Source organism: Chaetura pelagica, unplaced genomic scaffold (assembly GCF_000747805.2).
Source record: "Chaetura pelagica isolate M959 unplaced genomic scaffold, ChaPel_1.0 scaffold405, whole genome shotgun sequence".
NCBI classification, from domain to species: domain Eukaryota; kingdom Metazoa; phylum Chordata; class Aves; order Apodiformes; family Apodidae; genus Chaetura; species Chaetura pelagica.
The window spans coordinates 5,930,078-5,941,840 of NW_009953489.1; the positions used below are offsets into that span (position 1 = coordinate 5,930,078).

Genomic DNA, 11,763 nt, shown 5'->3' on the forward strand with positions numbered 1-11,763 from the left:
GGGTGGGGGTGGCAGGAGGGGTTTGTGGGGGCGGCAGAGGCCGCGGGGCCTGCCCGTGGGGCCTGCTCCAGCCCGGCCCTCTGCTCCCTGCCTGGGGCCTTGGCCCGGGGTGGGTGTGAGACCCTCTGGAAGGAGGCAGAAACCAGTGAGACCCTCTGGAAGGAGGCAGAAACCAGTGAGACCCTCCCGGGAGGAGGCAGAAACCAGTGAGACCCTCTGGAAGGAGGCAGAAACCAGTGAGACCCTCTGGAAGGAGGCAGAAACCAGTGAGACCCTCTGGAAGGAGGCAGAAACCAGTGAGACCCTCTGGAAGGAGGCAGAAACCAGTGAGACCCTCTGGAAGGAGGCAGAAACCAGTGAGACCCTCCCGGGAGGAGGCAGAAACCAGCAAGATCCCCGTCTCTCTCTCCTCTTGTTCACGGTGTGTTTGTCTCCGTTCAGCTCTGCAGGAGAATTTGGACAAGAAGCTGTTCGGGCAGCACCTGGTGAAGAAGGTGGTTGTGAAGGCTGTGAAGGGCTTCTTGAGCAACAGCAAATCCAAAAAGCCTCTGGCCCTTTCCTTGCACGGGTGGACTGGAACAGGCAAGAACTTTGTCAGTCGGATAGTCGCTGAAAGCATTTATAAAAGCGGCCTGCAGAGCAAGTATGTCCATCAGTTCGTGGCGACTTTACACTTCCCTCATGCTCAGAACATCAATACCTACAAGGTGAGAGTGGGAGCCGTGGGGCACAGCTTGGCTGCTGCCCTGCCCTGTGGGTGTGCAAATGTTGGGGCACAACCGCTACTAGAAACATAGATGTTGCTTTAGGGAGTAAAATGTAACCTCTGGCAGTTTTAGAATCCTCTGTACAGAGCTGGGTAAATCTCAGGACTGATTTTTCTGTGAATGTAACTTTTTATTTGCTGAAATTAATAGTTCATGAGGCTGGGGAAGCACCCAGTGACCTCCAGGTGTGGCAGGTGCTGTGACAAGCTGAAGCTTCCTCCTTGAGGTATAGGGGTGTTTTTCAGTTTTACTGTACACTGAGCAGGTTATTTAGGTTTTCTGTGCATCCATTTCCCAGCTGTAAAACAAAATGAGAAAACAGTCCTGTTGCCAGAAAGGTACAAATCAATGTGTCCAGAATTGTTCTGCCAGTCCAGTGTCAGTGCAGCTCTGTAAGCAGGTGGATATTGGGTGGAGCAGTAGCTCAGTTGCCTGTTTTCTGAGGGGTTTTGTTCTAATTAACTTTGTTAACAGCAGAGTTTGAATGAGTACCAGTGTCTTTTGTCAGACTGAATGTTTGTTAAAAATGGGAACGAGGTGGTCTACAAACCTAATTTCTAGGTGAAGGAAATACCTGCTTCTCTTTTTGGAGCTTTCTTTTCACTTCTTGCAGCTGAGCTGTTTTAAAGTAGAATGGATTCTTCTCTGCTTTTGTTTTGAGGTGATTACACTTGGGAAACTTGCTGCCTGAGACAGTTATCACTTCTTTTCCACAATACACCCAGTGCCACCTTCCTCTGCTGCCTCTGCAGTTCAGAGACTGACTAAACAGTGAATATAAAAAAATAATTAAAAATTAATCATTTAAGGTGATTGAATCAGTTCCTTCTCATTTATCTGCCAGCAGATCAGCCTTTTTTTGTTTTTTTTCTATTTACTTCACTATTGATCTTAAATGTAACAAAGGGAAAGAAAAATGCAATGCTTAAGTGAGAGAATCTTTAAATACAATAAACCTTCAGCCCTGCTGAATAATACTGTGTTTTAAAAAGGGCTTGTAATCGTTTCCCTTTAACTACTCCATGGTTAAAACATAGGGCTGAGAATTGAATTAAGTTTCTTCTGCCACTGCCTCCAGGTGCAGTTTCTCACTGGTGGTGTTCAGGGAGCAAATTTAATAGTGTAACTTTGACATTTTAAGGATGTTCAGACCAAAGTGCTGCCAAAAAGAATCATCTTCCTTGTCAGGGCCTTGCTTGGTGTTGCTGTTCCTTGGTGGTGCCCATCCTTTGTCCTGCTCTTCACTTTAATTTTTGTTACATTTACAGGGGTACCTTTCTCATGAGATTTCCTGCTTGTCCCTTAAACTTTTCTTCAGAACCAGCACGAGAGTTTTATTTGTAGCTTTTAGCCACGTTTTAGTCAAGAAGTCAATGATACTAAAGTGACACCATTGAAATGGCTCTTTCAGGACGGAAATCAAAAGCAGAAGTGGCACTTTCTTTCTTTTCAACACAAACTCTTTCAGCATCTTTTCTTTTACTGGTACTTAGGACCAGTTGCAGTCGTGGATTCGAGGAAATGTGACCATCTGTCCCAGATCACTCTTCATCTTTGATGAAATGGATAAAATGCATGCAGGACTCATTGACTCCATCAAGCCATTCCTGGACTACTATGAGCTGCTGGATGGGGTGTCTTATCGACAAGCCATCTTCATATTCCTCAGGTAAGAAGTGGCTTCTCAGGTTAGTTGTTCTGTGCACTTTTAAAGCTGCCTGCAGCTACAGGCTTTCTTTTATCTTCATTTAGCAACGCAGGAGCTGAAAAGATAACTGAGGTGGCACTAGACTTCTGGAGAAATGGGAAGGCAAGGGAAGATATACAGCTTGCAGACATGCAAAATGCACTCTCTGTGTCTGTCTTCAACAACAAAAATAGTGAGTAAAACTGTGGTTGCTTTTGAGGTGGTAGAAGTTCCACAAAAGGGGTGGGCTGCGTTTTCACAGCTGTGGTTTCTACTTGATGTGGCCTCCAGCTGTCATCTAGTAAGGAGCTATGATGCAGTTTTGGTGCCTACAGATGGCTGTGGAGATGAAGGTGAGAGGAGCTCTCTGTGCACCTTGGCTATGTTACTGTCTGTTGGGTTGCATATGTTGGGGAAAGTCTATCCTGTGTTTTTCTTGTCTATCCTGTGCTTTTATTGACATGCTAAAGGGAAAACAAACAGCAATCCTGACAGTAAGGCTAGATGTTGCAGTATCTGAAATATCTTTAAGCAATAAAATGTTTGATTAGAGGGAAACCACTTCCTTGGCCCCCAACCCACTTAGCCTGTCTTTCTCAGTCTGTTAAAAGCCTGAAGGCAGCTCTTTAGGAGCAACAAGCTGACATGCCAGCTGTGGGTAGTGTTAATTCTTCCTAAGTTTCTTTGCATAGATCTTCTGGTGAAAAGGGGTTTTATCATAATTATGCTCTAAAATAAGCATTGGAAGCAAACTTACTGTAATTTTTAGAAAGGTTAGATGCAAACTCTGAAGACAAGAAAGCTGGTCTGGGAGAGCTGGTAAGAGATTAAAAAAATGTGTTATTTTATAGATAAGAGAGGGAAAGGGATGAGAGTAGCCCCTGGGGACCAAGGCTTAAATGCATTCAGTCAGAATTTATTCATTCAATTCCAATAGACCATAGATGTGTCTGTCCAAAATTTACTGCACGAAGTACCATGAGAATGGGCTTGTATTTGTGCTTACTGGTGCATTACAGGGTGCTAAAAACACAGGTGAATTCTTACTGGTATGTAGCAGGGGGCTACCAGATGTCTCCTGCTCCTGTTCAACCCTTGGTACTGTTTAACTAGAGGAGTTAAGCAAACCCCTTTTGCAGGTGGATTTTGGCACAGCACCTTGATTGACAAAAATCTCATTGACTACTTTGTTCCCTTCCTGCCTCTGGAATACAAACATGTGAAGATGTGTGTCAGGGTGGAGATTGAATCACGTGGCTACACTGTGGATGAAGACATTTTAAGCAGAATAGCTGATGAAATGACCTACTTTCCCAGAGAGGAGAGAATTTATTCAGATAAAGGATGTAAAACTGTGGATGCAAAGCTGGATTATTACTATGACTTCTAATACTTTATTGCTCCAACCTGCAAAGAAGCCAATATAACTTAATCATCAAGTGGAGAACCCGGGACATTTCATTTTTAAGCACTTTTTAAGGAAAGGAACATGTGTTTTTTTTTAACTGGTGTGTAAATAAGCAGCAGTGCCTCTGCATTTTCATTCTGTCACTAGTCATGGCTCTGGAGTTCTTCGTCCTTGTGTTGCCAAGGTAAGAATAAACCATGTTGTCAACGTGGGGGTCTGTGTCTGACAGCTCTGAAGACTCCTCTTGGATCATGTGTCTGTTGTCAGAACTGCTTGGTGGACTTTTGGCACTTACAGGACTGACCATGAGCTAATTTTAATTGGATTTTGATTTAATGTGGATCATCTCAAGGCAATGTTGAGAATTTTAATCAAGTTACTATGTTTCTGAAAGTCTTCACTGGGCTTGTGTGGGAATGTTCTCCTAATTGCATGAAAAATAGGGTGTGTGTCTTTTCTCCTTGAACAGCTTGGTTCCAGTAAAGATAAGGGGGGAAGATTCTGTGATTTAAAAACATCTAGAGTCCTCTCTCCACCATCATGCAGTGGTTTAAATTGGCTCCCTCAGTGTCAAAGCAAGAATATGAAGCTCTTTGGTGTGACTAGTGTTCAGAGAGCAGACTTAATATTAAAAGGAAGTGAGTTAAAATCCTTGGCTGCCACACCGGTGTATTTGGCTCCTGTTTCAGGGTGGTTTTTTATGTACAACATTGCTCACAGCATGTTCTGCCAGGTGTAATCTCAGGAGGGAGAAGGGTGTTTTCTGACTGGTGAAGCAGCTTCATGGAAAAGGTGTAATTAATGGAGAACATGTATAGATTAAATCTTACACCAAGGAGATGGAAAAGAGGTTTCTCCTTTTCACCTGCATGTAGAATTCAGGGGGCAGCTTGCAGGGTTTTCCCTCTTTTATCTTCTCACTCTATGCCTGAGAGGCAGGGATGAAGACAAATCCAAAGACATTTGAAAAGAAAACGTGACACGTGTCAGCTGGAGTTACTAAGAGTGTCAGACTTGTTTCTAAATGTGAGCACTGCAGAGGCTTTTTTCACTCCAGTTTCTATTCAAAATAAACTTTTCTCATCAGAAATGTATTTATTATCTTCCCTCTGGTGTTCTTTGCATTGAGTAATTCCATGTTCATTTTGCACCAACTTATAGACTTGTTGAGAAGAACGTACTGTGTTTCTGGCTGAGGTGTTCAGCTGTGCTTCAATAGAGCTATAGTCCTTGAGTTCAAAGGGAGGAGATTTGACTCTTTTCTATCTGGTGAAAGGGAAACAAATGAAGTTTGGAGTGGAAACTGCACGTTTAGGCCATCAGTGCTAATTACACTCACAGGGCTTTTGGAGAGGAGGTCTTTCTAGATGTGTATGTGCAGAACAGCATCATAAAGATGAACTTGTCTTCTACAGCCTAGTGAAAACTGCTTCTCATCTCCTCCTCCCACTGTGGTGTTCTGACTAAACATCCTGCAGGCTCTGCTTGGGGCTACCCATGTTTTCAGTGGCAGCATTTTGAAGTTTTCTCTGCAAGGGGAAAAAAGGGTCAGTAAGACTTCAGCGGTCCAGTTCTGCTCTGAGGTTGTGCAATATGCAAGCAATCAGTCCCAGGATTTGTCAGCAAATGAACCCTTTGAACTCGGGAATTTTATTTGTTCTTTTGACCTCCTGATGATAGCAAATGACTGGCTAATGAAAAAAGCAGACATGAAAATGATAAACTTCTAATTCTGTCTGATACCTGTTAATGAAAATAGAGTGCAACCAAGCGGTACTGTGGCTTTTCCAGCGTTAACTGCACTCTTAGTTCTCCTTTATGTGCCACTGCAGCATGGATCCTAGCTTTTGATATACATTGATAGCAAGTATTTAATTGTATCACAGCCCTGGCTCTCTTAAGATGGATGGAAGCTTCTCTGGAGGGTGTAGAAGTGATCTTAAGAGGGTGGAGACTGCCTCTGCCTAATCTCTCTTCTGACCTCATGAACTGCAGACCCATCTCCATTTGGGTGTAGGAAATGTGTGTGCCTGGAATCACTCCTGGCTTTGCTCCTGCCATCATTCCTCCCCCTCAGCCTGCATGGTTTCCAAGCTGAGATCTTCACTCTGTCTGACTTGCTGTGACTGGGTAGATTGGGCTGTTGTTCTTTTTAACAGGCCACTTGAAACTGGATCAGACAACTTAAAAAGAAAATGCCAGATGGGGGAAAGGTCTGATCCCTGGGGAAATGGTCCATTGGCCTGGTGAGTGTAGCTGAAGAGCCAGTGGACTGAAGTGTTTGTTCTTGCCAAAGTCCAGTACAAGCCACTGCTACTCTGATTCAGCCTTTTTCTGCAGGGAATGCTCCAAGATCTCATGCTGTGCTCATAAAGTTAGAGGCTATGGCTTAAATACGGGGAGGTATTAAGTCCTGGTTTTGCTAGGAAGAGGCAGCCAGGCCCTGGAGATTCCTCTGCCCAACGCCCCAGGGCAGACAGCTGAGCTGCGTGTGCAGGGCCAGGCAGGCACAGGGCAAAGTCCTCTCTGGCTCAGATACATGATGAATGCCTTTGCCAGCTAGAGGAGAGACAGAGGAGGAATAGCTGAGCAAGCTTCCTGAGGCTGATTTGTCCTGCAGTGCCTGGCAGTGTGGTAGGAGATACCTGTTGACTATGAAGCAGGCAGAGGCCTCAAGACTTTTTCTCAGGTGTTTGTTTCTGCTGAGCTGTATTTAACTGCTGAATGCCTTACTGTGCTATGGGATGACTTGAATATCAACAGGCTACCTACTTTTCTTATCTGTTCTTATAAACAATTTTTTAACTCTAAAGGAAGCTTAACAGACAGCTGGGTGCAAACTGCATAAACTACTACTTTCCTATAGCTCAAAATTATTAAACTAAGAGAGGAAAGTGACTTAAGATTTATTCCAGCTGCAATACAGTAGTAGTGTTTAGTGTGTTGAAACTGCACAAGTGTTGCAGCATTTATACCTATGAATAGATCAGTTAATAGGCAAAACATCATACATGAAAAGCAAGTCCAATGTCCCAAGGTTAATGGCTCTGGAGGTTGCATCAGCGAACAGTTGGCCAGCATTTGACAAATACCACAAGGGGCTGTAAAAGGCAATTGACACTTTTAATTTAGAGGTTGACATAAATGCGAAACTCTCTTGTAATCTGAATTAACATAATAGTAGTGAGACTTAAAGGTTTTGCAGCACAAAAATAGCCCAAACCCTCATACAGTTTAAAAAAAACAACACACTACAGTCAACCAAGCAATAGGCACTTCTGTCTTGCACTGCAGTATTTAAGCCACAAGTGATGGATGATGAAGAGTTAAAGCCTGCAACACAGTTTGAAAGCCCAGCCTTACCAATTTGGGTGAAGGTTGAATCATCTTTCCCAGCTTTCTAACCCATCACTCACCCTTCCACACAGACATTCTTTAAAAAAAAAACTATTATAAAACTTACTTCTCTAGGGAGGTAGGGGACTTTGATTGCTCCCAAACTACCTTCTCTGCAGCTCTCTAGGAAGATCTTTGTATTGCTGTTGCTTACACTTTTATACTTCAGTATAAAAATACACTATTAAAAATAACTTCTCCCATGAAAGTGTCTTCCAAGTAAGGTGAAAGTAACATTACCCACTCCTAGGCTAGTGGGTGTAACACCCTGGAGTTATTAAACTAATTCACTTAACCCCTTTAAAAGAATATAAAGGTCTTTTTACAGTTTCTTTTTCTCCAAAGAAGCTCAGGGACAAGCAGTTCCTTCCCCACCTCAGCCTTTCTCCTATTATAAAACATACTTCTCTAGGGAGGTAGGGGACTGTTGATTGTTCCCAAACTCCCTTCTCTGCAGCTCTCTAGGAAGATTTTTGTATTGCTGTTGCTTACACTTCAGTATAAAAATACACTATTAAAAATAACTTCTCCCATGAAAGTGTCTTCCAAGTAAGGTGAAAGTAACATTACCCACTCCTAGGCTAGTGGGTGTAACACCCTGGAGTTATTAAACTAATTCACTTAACCCCCTTAAAAGAATATAAAGGTCTTTTTACAGTTTCTTTTTCTCCAAAGAAGCTCAGGGACAAGCAGTTCCTTCCCCACCTCAGCCTTTCTCTACTATTTAGTACAGATTTCCCTGAGCTCATCCTGGCTTTCCATGTTACTGGTGCAGATGTCATAGATGCCACAGCTCAGACATAAACTGTCATCACACCCTTCTGTCCCTGAATAGATGATGTCTGTAGAAGGAACATGCTTCACAGCCTGCTGTGAAGGATGGGAAGCTTCCTACCATACCATCATCTTCTTGCAGCACATCAGGGTCTTCACCCTTGCAGACACAATCAGCCCTGAACACACCACACATCCCTCCATTTCAATAACCCATCAATGAGACCCTGTACAAGGAAGGGAATACAACTGTCTCTTCTTTGCTCTAGGCTAGTTTGTGTGGGAAGAGGAATACTTAATAATCCCAGCACTTGGAAGAGTAAAGGAAAGGCTGTATCCAGTGCTACTTCAGTGACACACTCAGAAATTCTCTATAGGTTAAAAGAAGAATAAAGGAGGCAACATTTGGATAGCAGCCACTTCAGAGATGAACAGTGAGATGTTAAAAAAAGTTTAAAAGCCCACACAGCTCACTCTGGTAACTTCACCATAGTCCCTGCAACAGTAAAATAAAAAAGCTTGAGTGCAAATATATAGATTTCCAAAAGCTCTGAAAGTGCTTTGGAGACCTGAAGGGTGCTAATCAGCCCTTGGCTTTCATGTTGTTCATGGCAATGTCTTCATGAACATCCAGCTTGGCCTGTACAGTCTTGCAGCCTTTATCAGAGTAGATTTTCTGCTCCTTTGGGAAGAATGTCATCTCATCAGCCACAGCCTGGACAACCTCCTCATTGACAGCATAGCCACGGGCTGTCATTTCAGCCCTGACACACATCTTCACATGCTTGTGCTCCAGGGGCAGGAAAGGGACAAAATAGTCAATGAGGTTCCTGTCGATGAGGCTGCTGTGCCACAGTCCACCTGGAGGGGTTTGGGGAAAGGGAAAAGCAGGGCAAAGTCAAGAGATTAACCACATGGTATGAAGTAAAAGGGATTTCCCATTTTCTGGGAAAAGTGACTTACTATTCTTGTTATTGAAGACTCCTACAGATAGCATGGGCTCCAGGTCTTTCAACTGAATCTCTTCCCTGCTCTTTCCACTTGTCCAGAAGTCAAGAGCTGCTTTATTAATTAAGTCACCTCCTGCATTGCTGTTCATAAAAGAAAAAAAATGCTCAGAGGGGAACAGAGACAAAACTGAGCCAGAATTTATTTTTTAGCTGGTTACAGGTATTGCTAATCTGCTTGATGTCAACAAATCACCAGAACAGAAACCTGTGAGCCAAAAACCTAGGGAAAGTCTCCAATTCTCTAAAAACCCCTTGGTGTGTGGTGGGTTGACCCCAGTTGGCAGCCAAGCACCTACACAGCCACTTGCTTACTCCCTCCCACTTCAGAGGGATGGAAGCAGAAAACTAGAAAAACAGAAGTGAGAAGACTTATGGGTCAAGATAAAGACAGTTTGATAATGAAAAGAGAGAAAAACAAACTAGGAAAGCTAAGGAAATCACCATCCCCACAGCTGGACTAACAGCCTGACAGTCTCTGAAGAACCATCACCTTTGAAGGTGAAACCCCCTCTATTTTCTCTACCCCAGTTTTTGTTGCTGAGCATGACATTACAGGATGTTGAATATTCTCCTGGCCAGTTCGGGTCAGCTGTCCCGGTTGTGTCCCCTCCCACCCTCTTGCCCAACCCAGCCTACCCCCTGGAGGCAGCATGGGAAAAAGAGGTGGCCTTGAGGCTGTGCAAACAGCAGTCAGCAACAGCCACGACACTCTGGTGTTATCAGCACTGGGTTTTAGCCACAGATAATGAAACTAACCACCAGACTGGCTGCTCTGAAGACAATGAATCCATGCCATCCAGACCCAGCACACACACAGTGAACACCCAGAGAACTTCCCCAAAATGTGAACTCCCATGTGGATCTGTGCTCTGATCCAGGCTTGTGAGGTCAGCAGTGATCTGCTGCATGATGCCAGACCTGCTCCACTACAGGAGAGCTCACGGGGCTCCCTCTGTCCTCACAGACAGGGCCTCTGCTCCACAGCACTTATTTTGCTGTTCCTTGAATGAGGTCCCACAGGAACATTGCTATCATTATAAACAGATTTATCTCGGTATCTCAAAATGCCTGAAATAGGTGCTTCAGACCTGAGGAAGATGAAGATGGCTTTCCGGTAGGACACCCCATCAACTTCTTCATAATAGTCTAAGAATGGCTTGATGGCATCCATGAGACCTGGGTGCATTTTGTCCATCTCATCAAAAATGAAGACAGAGTGAGGACAGGCACTGACATTGCCCCGAATCCAGTTCTGCAATTGTTCCTGGAAAAAAGAGGTTGAAAACCACTGAAAAACAAGGTCTCTGCAAAGTCTCCATATGTGACAGCCTGCAGGGACAGCCTCTCAAATGGCAGCATCACCCACTTGCTGGTTGTACTTTTTCCTGAAGACAGGACCATAAACTCTGTGACTGACCCTTGAATTTAAAGGTGAATTCTTTTTCTGCTTACAAATGGGAGACTTTCTTTCTGCTCAGTGCATGGATAAGGCACAAAAACCAGGCTGAGATGGGGGTACTGGAGAAGATAAAGCTGCTGTTTGGTTTTGTTGTTTTTAAATCAGTGTTTCTTCTTATACAGAAACTGCATCTATCAGAACATCAGTTTTGGGTACCTTCAAACATTAAAATAATGAAGATCAGAACTCTGCAATGTCAAGTAATGAAGTAACTTGACAGATCTCTCATACAGGCTAGACTTTCTGCAGGCCAAGCACCCCAGAAAGATGGAGGAGAAAGAACAAAGAATAGAAGTGAGAAATGAGTCAACATAGACAATTTGATAGGTGATGGAAAGAGGAAACAACCAAGCAAAGGGAATCACCTCCTGACACATGCATTTCTTCTTGGATGAAAACCCTCACATGCTTTTTCTTCTACCCCAGTTTTCATTCCTGGGCATGACAGCAGAGCACAGGGTCTCCCTCTGGCCACTTTGGGTCAGCTGTCCCAGCTGTGTCCCCTCCTAGTCCCTTGCCCACCTGCTTGCTGTGCATGGGGTGGGAAGGCAAAGCCTGGAGGCTGTGCCAGCACAGTTGAACAGCAAAACCCTTGTGTGTTATCAGTGTTTGTTTTAGCCACAAATGCAAAACAAGGAAGTGCAGGGGCTGCTCTGGAGAAAGTTCCCTTCACCCCAGCCAATCCCTGCATGCAGATGTAATGATGGGATTCTTTCCTAAGGGCAGAAATCAGGTGACATCAGTGAGAGGACAGCACCAGGAAATAACTCTCACTTTGGATTTCCTGGCTTTTACTTGTCTCTCTTTCACTTTCTGCACTTCCCCCTCCATCTCTTCTAAGCACCAACTTTGGGAACACCCAGCTGCACCCTGCCAGGTTTCGGGGGGGCATGTGCAGCACAAAGAGCCAGATGCCTGTACCGAGGGGGTTTAGGGACTCGGGGGAACCAGATGACCTTGTGTCCCTCCTTACCTTGTACTGCTTCACCCTGTCCTGGTGGGGGAAGTGCAGGGTGGCCAGGAAGAGATGGACGAACTTGCTGCGCAGGCCGGCGGGATGGACGTGCTCCGCCAGGATCTGGCTCAGGAAGTTCTTGCCGGTGCCAGCCCAGCCGTGGAGCGAGAGCGTGAGCGGCTTCTTGGGGCTGGGGTTGTTGCTGAAGCCCATCACGGCCTTCAGCACCACGTCCTTGGCCACGTGCTGCCCGAAGAGCCGGGCGTCCAGCCGCTCCTTCAGCGCTGCGGGGAGCGGGAGCTCAGCA

At 44.7% G+C, this 11,763-nt stretch overlaps 2 protein-coding genes across 2 annotated transcripts in view; one reads left to right on the forward strand and one right to left on the reverse strand.

Moving 5' to 3' along the window:
• LOC104389935 (torsin-1A-like) overlaps positions 1 to 4,102 on the forward strand; it is a 5,804-nt gene extending 1,702 nt beyond the window's left edge. The window contains exons 2-6 of the mRNA XM_009998994.1: positions 133 to 356; positions 442 to 707; positions 2,261 to 2,436; positions 2,520 to 2,647; positions 3,594 to 4,102. Coding sequence (XP_009997296.1) covers positions 133 to 356; positions 442 to 707; positions 2,261 to 2,436; positions 2,520 to 2,647; positions 3,594 to 3,844 — 1,045 coding nt within the window. The 3' untranslated portion in view covers positions 3,845 to 4,102. The remainder of the gene's footprint in view (positions 1 to 132; positions 357 to 441; positions 708 to 2,260; positions 2,437 to 2,519; positions 2,648 to 3,593) is intronic.
• A 4,513-nt stretch (positions 4,103 to 8,615) lies between these two features.
• Positions 8,616 to 11,763, reverse strand: part of TOR1B (torsin family 1, member B (torsin B)) — a 7,824-nt gene continuing 4,676 nt past the window's right edge. Inside the window, exons 2-5 of the mRNA XM_009998995.1 lie at positions 11,475 to 11,756; positions 10,131 to 10,306; positions 8,996 to 9,123; positions 8,616 to 8,893 (exon numbers count right to left, since the gene is read on the reverse strand). Of these exons, the coding sequence (XP_009997297.1) occupies positions 8,616 to 8,893; positions 8,996 to 9,123; positions 10,131 to 10,306; positions 11,475 to 11,756 (864 nt within the window). The remainder of the gene's footprint in view (positions 8,894 to 8,995; positions 9,124 to 10,130; positions 10,307 to 11,474; positions 11,757 to 11,763) is intronic.